The sequence below is a fragment of the Vidua macroura genome, chromosome 10, assembly GCF_024509145.1.
Source record: "Vidua macroura isolate BioBank_ID:100142 chromosome 10, ASM2450914v1, whole genome shotgun sequence".
Classification (NCBI taxonomy): domain Eukaryota; kingdom Metazoa; phylum Chordata; class Aves; order Passeriformes; family Viduidae; genus Vidua; species Vidua macroura.
Window position 1 is genome coordinate 25985984 of NC_071580.1, and position 18197 is coordinate 26004180.

Below are 18197 nucleotides of genomic sequence, written 5' to 3' on the forward strand. Positions count from 1 at the left end.
TCCTGCATGTCTGCAGTCATTGTGTGCCTCCATGATCCCTGCTCAAGCAGGGTCATCCCAGAGCACGTGGCATGGGATTGTGTCCAGAGGGGTCTGGATCATCCCCAGGGAGGGAGACTCTGCACCAGCTCTGGGCAATCTGTTCCAGTGAGCCAGCACTGCACAGGAAGAAAGTTCTTCCTCATGTTCAGGTGGAACGTCCTCTGCATCATTTTCTGCCCATTGCCTCTTGTCTTATTGCTTGGCACCACTGAGAAGAGCCTGGTTCCATCTTCTTGGCACCCCCCTTTAAATGTTTATGCCCAATAATGAAGTTCCTTCTCAGGGGTCTCTTTTAAAGACTGAACAGCTTCCTCAACCTTTCCATGTAAGAGAGATGCTCCAGTTGATGCCTTGTTGGGCTACCTAAAAAGAGAGGCCAGACAAAATTAAGGGAATAAAAAGCAGTTCTATTTTTGAAGGGCCTTCAGGTACATTTAGAGCAGACAAAGCCCTCCAGGGGCTACACCCAAAAATGGACCAGGGGTCACAGGTTTTCACACTTTTATAAGTCTGGGCCATTTGCATACTGGGGGTTAATCTTCCAATTCCAGCTTCAGGTAATGAAGTCATTTACCCCCAGTTTGCTCCCCTCAACTCACTTTTGTTTCCATCTCTGGGGGCCTGAGTCAGTGAGGTGTCCTTGAGTGCCAGGCCTGCAGAGGAATTGTTGTGTCTGACCAAAATGGGAAAGCAGCAGCTCACACTGTGTGTGGAGTTTAGAGTTATACACTAAAGAGCTGCAGGATTACAAATATATGGAAAACATAAAAGCTAAAATCCTAAGGCATCATAGTGCCCAGGTTATTAGCACATGTTATAGTCTGTGGTGCTGCGGTCTGAGCACTGGGCAGGTTCAGCTGGAGCAGAGCATTTGTGTAGCCTGCAAGCACACTGCCCATTCCACATGCGTTATACATGTGCTGTGCTTGGCAGTTCTGTGTTGTTTTGCTACATGGATACATTATATTTTGCAGATTTGAGCAGAACAAAACCCAAAGCAATTTTAAAATCTCTGCCCTTCACTTCAGCTCCTTGTGTGTAAGACAATAGTTCTGCTAGGGGACCTGTCTGGAGTTCTCAGGAGGGAAAGCTGTGCTCTGCATCCTGTCCAGGACCTCCACAGGAACCCCTTCAGCTGGGGACACGCCTCTCATGTGACAGCACAACACAAACTGATCACACTGGGTCATTTTTGAGGGTAAAATCTGCCAAGGAATTTTGATCACGGGTGCAGGTGAATTACCCATAGAAATAGCAGGAACTGTAAGCCGAGAGTCTTTTCCACTGCAGACATGGAAGTGTGTTAAGGCAGTCTGCAGAAAGATGTTTCCAAGTCAATGATTTACCTTTCTGTTCAGGACTATTATACACATGGCTAAAACAATACAACCTTCTGGAAAAACAGAAATATGTTCTTTTCCATCTCTCTTTCATCAGGGAAGCTTTATAGGCTATGTACAAACTATTGCAACCTGGCTTAGTTTTCCAAACAGTTAACCAAGCTTGCCTTATTTCTGGACCTATCTTCTGCTCTGCTATTCTCACCCAATGCCAAACTATTTTCAAGTTGCCCATAACCTTCATATTTAAGCTTTGAAACACTAATAAATAATAACCACATAACCCTTTTGGAGTCCTAGTTCTTTGAATTCCTTGTTCAGGTGTTCTCCAGCAGTAGCTCTCCTGATCTTTCTGTTGCAAGCAGGGATCTTTGGTTGAATAATAGTTTTCTTAATTTTACTACTTTTCATTTCATTACCTTGTAAGCAATGCTGATTCTGGAAAAAAAAAATTTGCCTGATTGAGCATGTATTACTCGTAGTAATATTAATAGCATTAATTATAATAATAATGCTGGCATCTATTTTGTTTGAAATGCTTTTTCTTAATGCAAATGTATATTCTGCTTGGTTTAGAGTCTAATTATATTTTATGAATCAAAGTATGAAATCTGAAATTCAAATTTCAGCTGAAGACCCTCAAGTGACTGTGAGAATTCAAATGCTGATGTTGGTGGCAATCAAAATTTAGCATGTATTGAAGAGATGTATTATGTCAGCTGCATTATGACAAAGAATTAAGAGTAATATATGGCTCAATTTTTCCAAATCCGTTTTCCCGAACAGCAGTTTCTTAGGTGTTTAGAAATTTAATTTGCCAATTCAAATTTTAACTGGTATGTTGTAACTACAATGGGGAAGTTGAACTTAAGCCTTGTTTGCTTTGATTCAGGAGAAGAATGGGAGTAAAAAACCCAGGGTTTGGAAAGACTTTAACGTTCCAAACATTTTTTTCAAAATTATTAGTGAGGGATGAATCTTACATCATGCTTTGCAAGTTACCAGACTGACAGTGCAATTATGAACAGGCTGAACATTTGAACAAAAGCCTTCACTTTTACACTTCACTGGCAAATGGCTTGAAAAGAAATCCCCAGTTGAAACAGTATTCACCTAAATATTCTAGTTCTTTTGCTCAGGGTATTAATACTCAGGCCTTCAGCTGTGCAGCACAGCTAATTAGAAACTCGTTGATCAAAGTTTCCTCAGCAAATGAGGAGCCCAACATGTTTAATTCAAAAGATCTCAGAATGATAAACCTAAGAGATGTTTGCATGTGCTTCCAGCATATGCTTGGATTGCTGGCAGACTGAAGATCTATCTTTCCTGGATCTGTGCCTCTGTCCTGCTCCCTCAGATGGGATTTGTATGGCACTCACTTCCTGGATGAATTATCCAGGGCTGGGTTATCTGGCTGGGTTCACAGCCCTGCCCAACCTTCCAGGGTGGGTACAGGACAGGACACAGTCCCAGACAGCTCCAAAACAAAGTCTTGATGCTCTGCACCCATGGAGATAATTCATCCAGGAAACGGTTAAAATGGTTTGAAACCTAATATGAAAACTAAAGTTTTATATGAACCCAGATAGCCAATGCTTTGAAAACGTACCCAAAAGGTAGCTGTCCCCTCGTGACTGTTCACCCAGGGCAGGATCTGCTGAATTCCCAAATCCTCAAGAGGAATATTTTTCATTCCAGAAGAAAACTGCTCCCTCCCTGGATGTAAAGGTTGTCTTCCCTTCCACCACCAACCTAATACCTCTGTTTCTGAAAATACTTTTTCAGCAATGAGGGGTGACAGTTTTAGCCTCAGAGAAAGGACTCCTACATAAATGGAATTTGACCTACACAAATCTTGTTTATTGGTGTTTTCTGAGACCTGTCCTGTTCACAGATAGGTGATCTCTTTTTATCTCCCCTGTTCTACCGACACCACTTTTCTGGTCCTTCAGAGGTACATGAAAGCAAAAGTTACACTACAGCCCTGAAGTACAGGACCGCAGGCTTTCTATGTATTTTCTAGTTAGAACTGCTGTTGTGCTCCAGAAGAGATAATAGATGGGTAGGAGGAAGTTGAGGAGCTTGTTGACAAATTAAGTAAAATTGTAACTATGATGAATATTATTTCTGTATTATCTAGGCTTAAAGAGCTGAAGCAAACAAATTAATTATTTTTTTTTTTCTTTTTACTTGTTGTTATAAGAGTGGTATTCCCTCCTAGGCTGCCAGAATGAGCCTGAGGAAAGTTCTAGTAAGAAATTCCATCAGTCAGGGGAAATATTACATTTCCATAACAGATTGTTCTCACTTTCCTCAGTAACCATCTCATACATTTTGCGTTAGAAATGGAAACAGAATTTGAATGACAGCGCTAATTAGCCGGTGAGACGGCGCACTTCCCATCGGTGCCGGCTGAGCGGCGTGCGGGCAGCACTGACCCCAGCAGAGCGTAGGGCTATCATGCAAGCATGGCCCGGGCGCGGCTGCTGGCTGCCTTATGTAACAGGTCACAGACCAGCCGGCCTTTCCTGGCCTCCGATACTTGCGTGACTGCCTAAACAAAGAGCCTGCTACTCTCTGTTGCGGTTCCACGGCGTGAGATCAGAAACTGTGGAAGAAAAGAAAAAGCCTGATTTCTGAGTGCCGTGGGGCCGCCACAGTGCCAGCCACTGGCCCGGGGCAGGAGGCGATGTATTTAAAGCTCCGGGAAAGCACGTGTCGCGCCGGGGGAAGGCATTAACGGGAACGGAGTCAGTGTCGCCGGCGCATGCCTTCCCCAGCAGGCCGAGCCTGTGCCGGGCTGGGCGCGCTCCCCGCGGACACCGCGGCGGCTCCGCAGGCTCCGGGCCGGGCGGCGCGCCTGACGTCAGCACGGGGCTGGCACTGCCCGCGGGCGGAGCGGGGCCGGCGGCAGGCGCGGGGAGAGGCAGGTACGGCCGGTGGCTGGGCTGGGGTAGGGCAGGCGGGGAAGGGGGCCAAGGGGGTCCGGCTCCGGGGAGCGACCTGGCCGCCGTCAGCCCTGCCAAGGTCAGCGGGGCGCAAAGCCGGCCGGGAGCGATGCCGGGACCCGGCTGTCGGCGGCGGGGAGGGCGAGAGCGGCTCTCGGGGCAGCCCAGGCCAGGCTGCTGCTGGCGGGGACGGAGCGGAGCCGCCGCCGTGCCCTGCCGGGCAGAGGCGCGGAGGACCGGGGGCTGCCGTGGGGCTGTCCCGGTGTGAGTGAGCACCGCCCGGGCAGGGCTGGGACAGAGCCGCGGCCCCGCTAGCGCCGGGAGCTGGCTCGGAGAGCACAGACAGCTTACGGGGAAAGGGCCTGCGGAGCTGGGCCAGAGGCAGGGAGCTCCAGAAATAGAAAACTTGCGCTGTTGAGAGCGGGAGGGGCCGGGTAGGGTTACGTTTGAACACTGTACTTCCCGTACTCTCCCAGGTACGGAGAGTAAAGTAACCGTGTCTGCAGGCACTGCTGCTCACCGCCGGCTCAGCTGCGGAGCTGCGTCTGGTGTCTGAGCCCTCTCCATATATGGATTGCAGGATCAGGCCCACTGCAGTTATCAGAATTGCTCTAGTGATTACGAGCTGTAGTTTGATTTTGCAAATCAAAACACTTGATTTGTTTTAAAGTGTGTTTTATCAAGAAAGGGACTGGAACAGACTGTTGGATATTCCACATTATATTCTGTGCAGAAAACTGCTGTTCCAGGGAGCAGAAAGGAATTGTCCCACTCCTTTACTGCATCTACCCCTAACTCGAGTTCACTTTACAGTGCTACTACTCTTAGATTTCAGTCACCAAAACACTTTTATTCATATTCGTTATAAATTAATTTATCTTTGGTTAAGTCCCATTTTTCATGTTGGTGGCACTGGGCTGGTTTAATAAGCAAATACTATTCGGATGCAGCTGATCTTTCTAGGCTGTCTTCTAGCTCTGCAGATATGCTTTTAAACATCATGTAGGGAGGAGTGTGAATACTGTATAGGATTTCAAATGAGCCCTTGTGCTTAAAAAGGACAAGGAAGATTATCTAATTGTTTTTGCACCTCCTACTTTAAGTGCTGACAGATTTTTCCGTGTGATTCCTTGCTCTCTCTCCAGAGCTGAAGTTTTGGGCACTTAAACTCTAAATTGGGAAAGGGTATTTGCTGCCTCTGAGGTTACATGCAAGGTGCTGTGCAGCTGCTGAAGTCCCGTTTGCTCTTGTAGCTTTAGACAGCTCTGAGACATTCTTAATGTGAGACTTTGTGAGCCATTCCGTAATCACAGGCAAAACTCAATTTATCAAGAGAGAGGTTTTCTTCTTTGGTTTTTCCCCTTTTTGTGTCTAAGTTAAATCTAATTATGCTATTGTGTAACAGAGTCGGTTTAAAGGTAGCAACAACATTCCATGGCCTAGTCTAACAGTTGCAGCAGAACTGAAGTTCATGCAATTTCTTTTTTGGCTTGTAGACTATGAAACAGCCTCCAGAAACAGTGATTCCACCTTATTGGGAAAACTGGAAGGCAAGGAAACACCATTCAGACACCTATTCCTGTGAAAATGAAGAGCAAGTAGACTGTTTTCTTGTAAAGGAGAATCAAGGGGAGAGAAGCCTGTGTTGGGGTGGTGGCAGAATGAGCCTCAGGTCCTTTGTACTGCTTTGTTACTTTGGAAGAATTAATTTGCCTCTCTTTCTGGAGCTCTCTCTCTGTATAGGGATGACAAGAGCATGCTCAGACCCCAGAGCAGGACCAGGTGACCGTAATTAAAGCAGAACAGGAATCTGGCACTCCCTTTCAGAAGTGGGCTCTCAGCAGAATCTTTCTTTTCCCAGCAAACTGGTACAAAAGTAAAGAATGAGGTTTATCCTGGAGTTCAGACTTTACCTGCAGGTGGTTCTCACCATCATATCCAAGCCTGTGCAGGATGTGGCATAGCTTAAATATGAAATCCTGATGGTTATAATCTTGTGTACTACAGTATTTGCCCAGTTGTCTGAAGAGGACACAGCTACAAGTAATTCCCATTAGATCAGGAAACAAATGGATGCTTAGTAACTTTATGTTTTACTAGAAGATTACAAATCTCTTCTTTTTCTCCCTTCTCAGCTTTAAACACATTCTGCTGAGATTTTCTGGGAGGAGTTCCTCTGTCTATCAAATCTTCTAAGCCATCTTTTACCCCCTCATGGCCCCCCTTTATGCTGCTACAAGTAGAATGTTATTTGTTAGGTTTCAGTATCGTGTCTGTCTCTCCCATTGGCTTACAGGCCCCACAAATAATTTCTAAAAAGCAGCCTTCTCAGGGGAGGCTTAAAATGCTTCTGTTCTTCTTCTAGTTCAATTGCATCCGGATAGTTGAGATTTTATAATCTCTTTTAAAACAATAATCAGAACACCATTAGGCTATAAAATAAAACCTCATTTTCCAATATATCCCACATTTGATGTCTTTTTCAGCATGCTCATAAACCAGAATGCAGTGGCTGAGTACTCAATGTCACATGTGATAACTTGAATTTAACACAGAGTCCTTGCCATGCTATTTCAAGCTTCATTTAAAAGCTGAGGAGAACTGAGAATCTTACTTTATGGGCTCATCTTTTAGTCACTTTAATTCTTACAGCGAGCTGGTGATGATCTGAAAGAAAGAAATACAAGTCATAAAAACAGCTTTCTCCTTCCTTTTTAAGATTAAACTGTTTCAGCTTTTGTTTTGACTGGACTTTGAGCCAGTGAATGAAAAACACAGAAGAGGAAATACAGAAAAAAAAAAAAGAAGCAAGTAGTGAGGCTGCTTGGTAATTTGAGACTGCAGATACAGGATGTACACCTATGCAGAGAGAAGGACTTTGAAAGGAGCAGGTGGTGAGTCAGGAAACAGTCATTCTAGTCTGTTTCTTCCCCATTTTCTAAGAGCAGTAGCTGTAGGGTTTTGTTTGCTAGTTAATCATCAAGGTGGTCTCTGACAGTCACACTGGATCGCAGCAGTTGCACATTTGTTATGTCCTACGCCACCAGTTGTGCTCACTGAGTATCTTCAGCTGGGATCTGCTGCGTCTCTGCAACGTGAGCTGGTACATGCAGCTCTAATAGATGGTACTGAGATGCCTCTTTCTAATGTATTATTGTGAAATACTGACAACTGCTTTTCTCCCCCCTCCCCCTTCCTCTTCTCCCCTCTAGATTAAGCAACAATGGCATTTGTGAAGAGCGGATGGCTGCTCCGGCAAAGTAAGTCATGGGTCTTTCTCTTCCTTCTCTCCCTGTTCACTGGGATTTCTTCAGAAAACATCAGAGCAGCTGAGTAATTCCCAGGTTTTCTTAAAACAAGTAGTTCTGTAGGTTGTTTTTGTTGGGTTTTTTCCTTTTTACTTTTAGGACACGTCACATAATGATGTGTCATGACGGCATTCCCACGTGACCTTTGGGTACTCTAGTGGGAAACAGGATATAAACATGTCTGAGATGTCTGACTGGCATTCAGCTTCAGATGCTGCTCTGTAATTAGTGCTGTATAAGTGGGGACTTAGAAACTTTACCTGACACCTCAACTTAATGTCTTCCAATTAATCACATCCTCTGCTTGTTCCTGCAGCAAGTTAGAACACAAACATCAGGTCATGCACTTAAAATAAAACCAGTTTTGCTTTGAATTCTAGATGAAATATGGCACCCAATTCTCTAATGTTCCCAAGTGGGGATGTTGTAATACAGGATTTTGCTTGGCACTTTGGAAGGTTGTTTGGGCCAACTGTGAAGGATTTCTTGGTTTATTTTTTATTAACTTTAGGACATAAATATTTCCTGATATGTGTCCTCAAAAGTGACTGTCTGATTTTTAAGGTACTGTTTTACGGCGTTGGAAAAAGAACTGGTTTGATCTATGGTCTGATGGCCGCTTAATATTCTATGATGATCAGAATCGCCATGATCTAGAAGATAAAATCCACATGCGAATCCACTGCATCAACCTCAGAGTGGGGAATGAATGTCAAGGTAATAATGAAACCTTCAGGATTTGTGTATCCAGAGATTCTTTACAACTTCAGTGCCTGCCCAGCATAGCACATACAGCACTACTGCAGATGTAAACATGTCCAGTGTGCAACTTCACTGTTCTTGAATCCCCCATCTTCCAAAAAAACTCAACCCCACCAACTCCTAAATTGCTTTGGAGATAACCAGGGTGTGGTATCACCATGTGATAGGTTAAGTTAGGGTTTGATACTTCCTGTTAAAACCCAGTGAGGACATGCGTGTACCATGTGTGCAGGAGGATGGGATGTTCCCGGCAGGACTGTGTGTCTGATACAGAGTGTTCTGGTGTAACCACAATGCTGGCTGGACAGAGAGGCATGGCTAGAAATGGGAAACCTCAGCAGATATTTTTCCTAAATTCACTTCTAGCATTTGCTAGTGCTCCACTTGCTGCTGACACAAGGGAAGGACACAAGTGCTGGACAGTACAATTGCTACGTATGGATTGGTTCTGCTGTGAGACACTTGCATTTTGTAGGAAAGGAGATGCTTACTTTCAGGACACTCTGAAGAGTAAGAACAGGTTATTTCCTTCTGGGACTCATTCTGATGCCATGCAAGGCAGCTACAACTGGCTCTAGTTTATTTTGTCCAGACTTGGATAAACTGACTCCCTTCTTGTACATGTGCTCATGTAATGCTGTTTATACTCATAACTCATCTCTGTTTTTCTCACTCAGATTTCCAGCCTCCAGAGGGGAAGCAGAGAGACTGTTTACTGCAGGTTGTTTGCCGTGATGGGAAGACAGTCAACCTCTGCGCAGAGAGTGCAGATGACTGCCTGTAAGACAGCCAGAGAATAATGGTTTTGCTGCTTCTCCCTCTTTTATCCCTCTCCCTAGTTATTTTACTCCCTTCTAACTTTCAGAGATATATTTTAAGAAAGTTTTCAAGCAAATAAAAGCAGGTCTTCAGTGACAGAAAAACCAGTATCTCTCCTAGAAGTTGTCTACCTCATGCAAACTAACTGCAAGTTAAGTCACTGAAAACACTGAAGGGTGAGGAAGAGTAGAAGAATCTGATTAATATGATCAGTGCAAGACTTGTTAAACAGATTTTTTTTAAACTTTTGCCATTCTTCAATAGCACATGATGTGGCATTAGCCCAAGGATATCCCAGTAGCAATTGGAGGAATATTCCATTATTATGAATTCTCACCTGAGCTGGGCTGTGCAGAATTAGATAACTTCTGTGATCACTGTTTGCCAAGAAGTGTGTTTCAGGGAGCATGCTCCCAGCCCTGTGGCAGTAGCAGCAAGGCCCCTGCTCTAATCAGCACAGATGAGCTATTCTGCTGGGGTGCATCTCTTCCCATTACCTCATCCTGAGCATGACTGCATGTTTCCTACCTGTTGTGCTTGCAGCGAGGACCTCCAAAACTGCATCCATTCCTCTTCTTGTTCCTCCTCGTTCTTTCTCAGCTCTGCAAAGAAAGTAATTATTTCTTAGTCTTGGTGTAACACTTGCGCATTTGAGTATCTCATTAGTCTTTGACACATGCAGTATCTTAAATTCTGCTCCTGCAGTACCTCTGCTTGCTAACCTTGTTTGTTTCATTGACCTGAAAGAAAAATGTGACATTAATTTTTATCAGTGTTCCACTAACCAACGGGGTTTTTTTGCAGGGCATGGAAAATTGCTCTCCAGGATGCCAGAACAAACACAGTGAGTGTCCTATCTAGACTTTATACTGATAGAGAAGCAGCACATCAGTGTTCTGTGTTTAGTTTAGTTCTGAAATTGTGTTCCATCCTTCTCTGCTAGAGCATGATAGTAAAGCTTGTGGGTGGGGAGAAGAATGATTCTCTGGATCACAAACGCATCCTTGCAGCCAAGTCCAGGCAAATACATGCTGTGTGGAAAATAATAATTTTAAGGAATTATTTCTCTGGGTGGAAGTGAATGTTTGGAAAGCTGGTCTGTGGGCACTGAGGCTGTGGGCAACAAGCAAATCTTCTGCAACCAGCAGAAATAAACTTTTTACTCCTACTGTTTGTTGCCTCCAGGTGAGTGCAGTGCTAAAGAAGCTTACTACACAGCAGCTGTCTGTTAAAGTAGATCCATCCCACTGTGGGATGCTTCTTGGCAGAGACGGGGAGGAGTGAGATGCTTGGCAGGCATGTTGAGGAGGAGTGTATTACCTCTGCATTTTCTGCAATTTGTTTTTCCTTAGACTGCCTTCCAGAGTACTCTGCAGCAGTAGCTTTCCTTGGATGACTAGGCTGAACCAAGATGAGGTGTTTCTGTTCAGGGAAAATGCTGTGTTTTGTAGAAGTTTATCTCAGTTTCTGATGGGTCACATTAAAATTGCCACTGTACTGGGGTATCTGTCAGATGATATAACTTAGATTTGTAGATACCCAAAGCAAACACTCGTCATGGCAAAACTACCCCAGACATGACTGCCTCTGACTGCAGCCATGCTACACTGCCTGTGGCCTTAAATGAGAAGTGAAGGATTTGTCCTCATGCAGAGGACACAACACTCATGGTCTGTCTGCTCTAGTTTTATGGGATTTACCATGCCTGTGTGTGAGATGGTGGCTCCTGATTTCAGGAAATGGGAACTGCTGTTTTCATGCCTCTGGCACTGCTGCCAGCCTTGATAGATGGCTCAGAACATGGCAGTGCTGACCTTGGTCAGCCAAGGCAGACCCCAACACTGCTCAAAATAGAGCAGGTAGCCCTCTACATAAGTAGATACATAAATTAACATTTTCCAAAGCTATTAAAAGTGTCCAACAAGGACTTGGACTAACTGGGGAAGTGGGTTTGAGTCCGTACGTGTGTGACACACTTTTCAAAAATTCCAAGCATCCAGCAGTGCCTCCTAACTTCACTGGAGTAGTAGGGTGATTCCCTTAGCTTTGAGAACTGTATCATTTACAGGTGTTTGCAGGCTTGTACATCACTTGTACAGCGATCCCTGTGGCAGGGCAGAACACATTTACTGCTAAGATGTGAACAGATTTCTCAGGTGATGGAAATACCACTTCATATAGTATTTTAACCATGCTTCAAGCAATCCTTAGACTCTTCACCATGAGTTTGACTTGGGATATAACCATATTATGTCCTCAGATGCCATGATTTCATCAGTCCAAGAGATAATACAACATTTGCTGTTGATTTATTAACATGTTCCCTTGTGAATTAAAGAATGGGAGCTAGCTTTTGTCTTGGAAAAGGGAATAAGAGCATCACTGTAGATTTTGGATATTTGGGGCAAGAATACAAAGGTAGTGTAAGAAATCTTAATTGTCTTTGAGAACTTACTCTAAATGGACTCAGGTACCACTTTTGGCTACTGCATTTGTTTCCTTTACCCACTTCTGCAGAACTTGGTGATACCAATCTAGGGTGCCAGGAAGCAGCCAGCTTAGTTGTGAAGATTTCTTTATCTGAAGACAGAAAATGAAGAGCAGGGTAATTTCTATATCTGAGGCTCTGGAATGGTCGAAGGAGCCGGGGTGCTTGCATGTACACATTTCCCTGTCTGTGACACACACACAGGGAAAAATTTGATGGCTCCTTTCTGTGGCTATCAGGAATTTGTATTCTCCCAGGTCTAGTCTCCAGGTACTTTGTTTTTGCAGACTTTACAAGGTACTCACTGCTTCCTTAACACACAGTGTGGCTAAAGGTTACTTTTTCTTTGGGGTCATTAAGTTTTAATCCTTAGACTGCTCTAACTGTCTGTCTGTAGGAACAGGTGATAACTGCTCTCTATCCTTGCTGTTTAGGGCTACGTGGGATCTGATGTGATGTATGATGAGACAGCCATTTCCTCGGCCCCTCCTCCCTACACAGCTTATGCTACACCATCACCTGAGGTAAGAGTTGCAGTCAGGAAGTGTCAACATGAACGAGGCAGCAGGAACAGCCTCCTTCAAGCACTCACAGAGTGCTGTGTTGTACTCTTATACCCAGCTTTAAAGCTTTTTACAACAGCAGAGAGTAAGGCACTAGCAGTCTATTGCTGCTCTTATTTGAGATGGATTTCCTTTCAAAGGGATGAGGCATATTTGGTTGGGAGGTATATAAAAGGGTGGCTGCTCAGTGAACTTGAAAAATAAAGCTTCTGAGAGACAGGGCAGGATTTATTTGGCTGATCTTCAAATATACTGGTCGTGCAGCTTCTAACATAAGGAAGTGTAACTACACTTTCATGTTGTGCAAGCACTGGATAGGTGTAAGATCAGGAGTGTTAGAAATGGGGTGTAGTGACTTTTAACACATAAGGATTTTGTTGTACCAAGATGTCACAGCAACACAATAGCTCTAGTTCCTGGATACACAGTTCTTTTGCAGTGAAGGAGCAGCTTTGGGACCAAACCAGGATATGTAGGGGATTTCTGGATGTGCTTAGTGATGTGCAGTAATATGTTAGGGGATAGTTTGGAGCACTATTGCTTGTTGCACTATCTGCTCCAGCCTCTCACTCTTGTTAAGAATGAGTTGTGGTGCTGGAATCTTCCTCTGTGTAGCCTCCTCTTTTGGAGAAAAAAAAATTCTTCTAAAACATACAGCTCTAGAGCATTTGTCTTTAATCTGACATTTGCTTGCAGTATACCCTCTTGGAGGGCTGGCTGGAGTTTTTTGGGATCAGCTGCTGCCTTCCTGGTATTTCTGAGCTCCCCAGAGAGCTGTTGTTGGCATGAGGGCAGAGAAGAGAAGCTGGCAGGACTGTTGTGCCTCAGCCTGATGATCCAGGCCCTGCCTCTGCCGTTGTCTATCCAGGAAAGGAAGAGAGCGGATGCTGCTTATGAGTGCCTTTTTTCAAAGCACTGAATCCATTCCAGAGAGTAGATTGGCTATAGCAGGACATCCTGGATACTTTAGTGAAACTTTAATTACATTAGAAATGAAGGCAAATTGAACGGTGTGCTTGATCGGATCCATAGCAAAGTGTACTTGTGTAACAGACCTTTTTGATTTCCCCAGGTTTATGGCTATGGCTATGATCAGTACAATGGTGCATACCCCCCGGTGGGCCCTCAGATCTTCTATGCCTCCAATGGACAAGCTTATGCTCTGCCCTATCAGTATCCATACCAAGGTAATCAGCCCCATCCTCCACCTTCCCACAGAAGCTATTTGAGTCAATCTTTCTGGCTTTAGCTCTCTTAATCACCATCCTTTACCAGCCACCACTCCTGCACACAGAGAAAGAAACCTGACCTGTAACTGGAACCCAGTCCACTCACCCTTTCACAACAAAGGGACTGCAATGAAATTGGTATTAAGGGATTTAACCTTCCCAATGCAATCTCAGCATAGTTACATTGCTTTGTAAACTCCTTTTGAAGCATACAGAACTCCAGCTACAGCATGTTTTCTAAGGAAAGGTACAAGAGCCAGAAGAAGATGGGATTTTGTGATTCAGTACTTCATATTGGGCATTGCTGGAGCTTTTCATTCATCTGCTGCTCTTAAACCTAGTTTAATTATTTAAATGCAAGTTTCAAAGGTAAATCTACTCCCAGAACAAGGCTGTAGCTGGTTCCTTCCCTGTGTGCTGGAATTTCTGTAATGCAGCATTTCAGCCATGTGAAATCTTCTGTTTCTCTGTTCAGGTTTGTACAGCTTTCAATCTCAAAAACAGGAAGCAAAGAATAAAATTGTAGGGTGTGCTTTTGACGGTAGTCACCTTAATTTAGGGTTAGTTTTGCACAGAGCCTGAGTCCTACAGAACTGGGGCTTTAGAGTTGTATGATAAGAAAAATGAGAAAATTAATTGTTTATGATCTGACTCTGCAAACAAGAATCTCTACCGAGAATTTTTTAATTCAGTTTTGAGGGAGATTTTGTTTTCCATTTGACATTTTTTAGGTTATTTCACTTGCCCTTTCCATTTTTTGTTATAAGGGAGGTGCATCAGCCTTTAAAGCTTTTAAAGTTTTCTTCATATAAGTTACTGAAGTCCTAAGATACAGGTGATCTATATTCAAACACAGAGGAACATGTGTTCTGTTGGTTCTGAAAAGCAGTAGCTTTTTTAAAACCCAAGAACTGTTTTTAAAACCTTCCAGCAGGCCTTGGAACTCAAGCCAAACCCAATGCAGCATCAGACAGTAACTCCCCTGAGCAGTTTGCAAGTCCAGTGTGTTAAGATACTGGTTGGGCATAGTAACCAAGGCTCAATGTTTTCCTTCACTAGGGTCACTGCAACTAAACTTTAGGGTTCAGATTCACCACAGCATCTCACTTAATCCCTGTACCTTCAGCTCCATTGCTCCTTCTCTCTAGTGACATAGTCCTTCTCAGGGGGGAGAGTCATGCATTGCTGAGAGTCAGTGAAAGCCGTTCCGAGTTGTATTTAGTTGGATTACTTAAGAATCTGTTACAAAACACCATTTTGGGATTTTCAAGAATTTTTAATCTACCTGAAATGTCTGGAAGGGAAACAAGTACTGTTATGTTTGCTTTGCAGCTAGGAGCTAAATCAGTAAACATGAAAGGTGAAGCTTGTACAAGTCTGTTACAGAGCAAGGGTCAGTCAGTGGCTTCTTGAGTCTAAGGTTAATTTCTTACTATTGGCCAATTTTCATCTGAACAGAAATGTAGCAGCTGTCACCACCCCACAGATCAAGATGTGAAGGCTGAATTGTAGTAGGCAGTAAATGTAAATAACTGAATGCACAGTTTCAGACAAATGACTGGCTTGAGACCTGCCAAAAATATTTTCAGGGGGAGGGGGTAAGGGGGAAGAACTAAACTATTTGCCTTAACTTCAAGGCTGAATCAATTTTTAGACCCACTTCTTACATTAAATCCACAAAGTGAATACAAGTAATTCATAGGTTCTTTGCAGAACAGTGTTCACTTTTTGCACATTTATGATGAGTTTTCCTCACAGATATTAAAGGCCAGAAGTGTTGCTAGGATTGCCCTTGGATTTAATTAATGTAGAGGCTGAATCCAAAGGAGAAATGCATTCTACCTGTGCAGCTGACAAAATATTAGTATTCATTTGAAGGAAGAAGGTGAAAGAATGGCCTGATTTGAAATTGCAGAGTATGGTATTAAGATGCACATTTCTTTTGCCCTCTTCCCAACAACCTCTTATTTCCTAGGACCTTATGGCCAGCCCCCTGCAAACCATGTCATCATTCGAGAGCGTTACCGTGACAGCGATGGAGATCTTGCACTGGGCATGCTGGCTGGAGCAGCAACTGGAATGGCTCTGGGATCACTCTTTTGGGTCTTCTAGATTACCCTTTCCTTATCTCTGTAGTTCCAAACCCCTTTATTGTGTGCAATAATATATTGGCAATGTTGTTTACTGTTAAACTTTGAAAAATGCAATAGTTATTTTTCGGTAGTGACATCTTAATAACTGATTCTTAACTGTCTTAATGAGAGTTTAAAAGCATCATTTAGTTAAATGGTTGGAAATGGCATGTGCTGCTCTTGAATTCTGGTCTGATGTTCAGAATTATAAGGATCAATATGAGCACCAGTGTCACGTGGTAGCGGTTACCTGCTTTATGAACAGACAGTTATTGTAAACACCATAGGAAAAAAGATTTTTTTCTTTTTTTGAGGGGAAGGGTCCAAGATCTAGTTCAAATAAGAGGTTAACAGGAGTCCTGCATTAGTATACACATACTACTGGCTTTTAAACATTCCCTGGAAAAACAGAGCTCAGCAGGATTCCTTGGCATTAGACAGTCTGCCATGCTTGAGGGATTTTTTTTGTTTTCAGACTTGCCTGTAGATGGTAGTGTGCTTTCTTAGGTGGAACCCTGTACCTGCCTCTCACACCATCCAGGTGAAGTTCTCTGAGAGTGTATGAGCAAACCACTAAGAAGCAGCAGCACTCCTCAATTCTTTTATTCTCCCAGAAATATGAATGACCAGTGGCAAGGTAGAGCAGGCAGGAACAGGAGGGGAGAGACAAGCAACACAAGCAGACCTTGCACACAGACACTTTGATACCAGCTGCTTGCCAGGGCTAGGATAAGATGCCTGCCTCTTAGCCACCAAGGGTTTCTGAACCAGATTCCTTATTTGCAACTAATGTTGAGCACAGCTGAGCCTGGGTTTGTTGTATGTACATTTCCCCCTCACGTTCAGCAGGTCTCCTCTTCCCTCCATGACTTGTATTTTCGCTTGTATGCGTGGTTTCTCTAGAGTGTGCTGTCCCCTGGAGTGCAGCTGTTTTGTGTGTTTCATGGCCTGTTCTAATCCATGCTGAGCTGTGCTTGGCAGAGAAAGAAAGCTCTGAATAAATGCAAGGGCTTTCTTGTTCAGGTAAATGAGGCAGGGTGTCTAAGTTGAGTTCTTATAGTAAGAGGACTTATTTTTATACTTCCACTTTTAGCTTCCTGTATTTGCATACTGTTTTAATGTTAAGTCTTACTTATGCTTCCATTTAGAAGAAGGTTAATTTCCTTATGGTTCACAGGGTTTCGTGTCATGAAAGATGAAAATAGATGAGAACTTGCACCTATATAAATTTAACTGAAGCCCCAATCTTCTCCATTTCATCCTAAAATTCTCTTGGCTCTGTCCTACTTATTTAAGCAATAGAGGTCCTGGACAAGAGTTTGGGTAGCAGCCAGGGGAAGCACTAGGCTTCCATGAGCCTTAGGACTAACTCAACCAAGTGGAATCACTGGAAGTAAACAGACAGATGGAATTGTGGCTGCTTTACTAAGAGTGGCCTAATCCAGGGAAGGTAAACTGCTTTCAGGAAGCTGGCTCTGAGCTGTACACCAATGTGCAAGCATGTCCTTTCACAGGTTAACACAAGCTGCACGTGTTCTGCCAGTCAGATGTACTGGAAGGACATTCTGGAAGTGCAAAAGAGGACTAAAGTGAAAGTTTCCTATTGCTAGTCCAAACCAAAAGAAATTGCAGTACACTACTGAAGCTCTCTTAGAGACCTTGAAGTCAGAAAGGGATGGAATGTAAGTGAAAAAACATGTCTGCCCTTTTAAAAATCCCTTTAAAAGGTGAATTTGATTACAGGTCTATGTTGCTCTTTGGTTTGTGCTTTACAATAGCAAGTTCTGCAGAATGCATCCATCTCCTCTTCTTCCTCTGTGATTCTTAACTTGTAAGGAGTAAGGGAGAATAAAATCACTGGGCATCGTATGATTTTTTTGAATTTCCTAATGATTGGGAAAGGATAACATAAAGTAAATCAGCCGGGTTTTTTGTTTTGGTCTGGCCGTTTTTTTTTGGTTTTTTTTTTTTTTTTTTTAGAAGAACTGTTAGTCATAGCAGGGGAACATGTCATTTGTGTTTTCAGGAGATAACTCTGTCTAGGTCCCTAGTTTCTTCAAGTGAAGTATATAAAATAAAGATTGTTGATTGCAAAACATTCCTGGGTTGAAACTAAAAAGAAATTATCTTTTTAAAAGTTCAAATTGAAGTAATTCTCCATTAAGAAAATAACCTTACACTTCTCAGTGGAAGAATACCTCAGGGAACCCTGGTCATGACCTCAGGTGACCTCAAGTGACCCCAAATGACCTAACGTGACCCCAGTCAGGTCCTCAAATGACCTCAAGTGATCCCGGTCAGGGTCTCAGATGACCTCAAGTGACCCCAAATGACCTCTAGTAACCACACCCAGGGCCTCAGGTGACCTCAAGGAAACACAAATGACCCCAAGGGACAGAGGTCATGGCCTCAGATGACCTCAAGTGACCCCAAATGACCAAACGTGACCCTGGTCAGGGCCTCAGCGACCTCAAGTGACCCCAGTCAGGGTCTCAGATGACGTTAAGTGAACCCAAATGACCTCAAGTGACGCCGGTCGGGGTCTCAGGTGAAATCGAATGACTCC

At 43.6% G+C, this 18197-nt stretch overlaps 1 protein-coding gene across 4 annotated transcripts; it reads left to right on the top strand.

Moving 5' to 3' along the window:
- The first annotated feature begins 4251 nt into the window (after positions 1-4251).
- On the top strand, positions 4252-17729 carry PLEKHB2 (pleckstrin homology domain containing B2). Of its 4 annotated transcripts, none has more exons than XM_053986694.1 (8): positions 4252-4312; positions 7543-7590; positions 8203-8355; positions 9078-9180; positions 10024-10063; positions 12142-12231; positions 13343-13457; positions 15475-17729. In XM_053986694.1, exons 2-8 carry the CDS (start codon positions 7554-7556, stop codon positions 15609-15611), a joined length of 675 nt encoding a protein of 224 aa, XP_053842669.1. In that variant the 5' UTR covers positions 4252-4312; positions 7543-7553; the 3' UTR covers positions 15612-17729. The 4 variants fall into 4 exon arrangements, with proteins under 4 accessions (XP_053842669.1, XP_053842668.1, XP_053842670.1 ...); XM_053986693.1 differs by lacking the exon at positions 4252-4312 and adding an exon at positions 4340-4409; XM_053986695.1 differs by lacking the exon at positions 4252-4312 and adding an exon at positions 5859-5880.
- Positions 17730-18197: the final 468 nt, after the last annotated feature.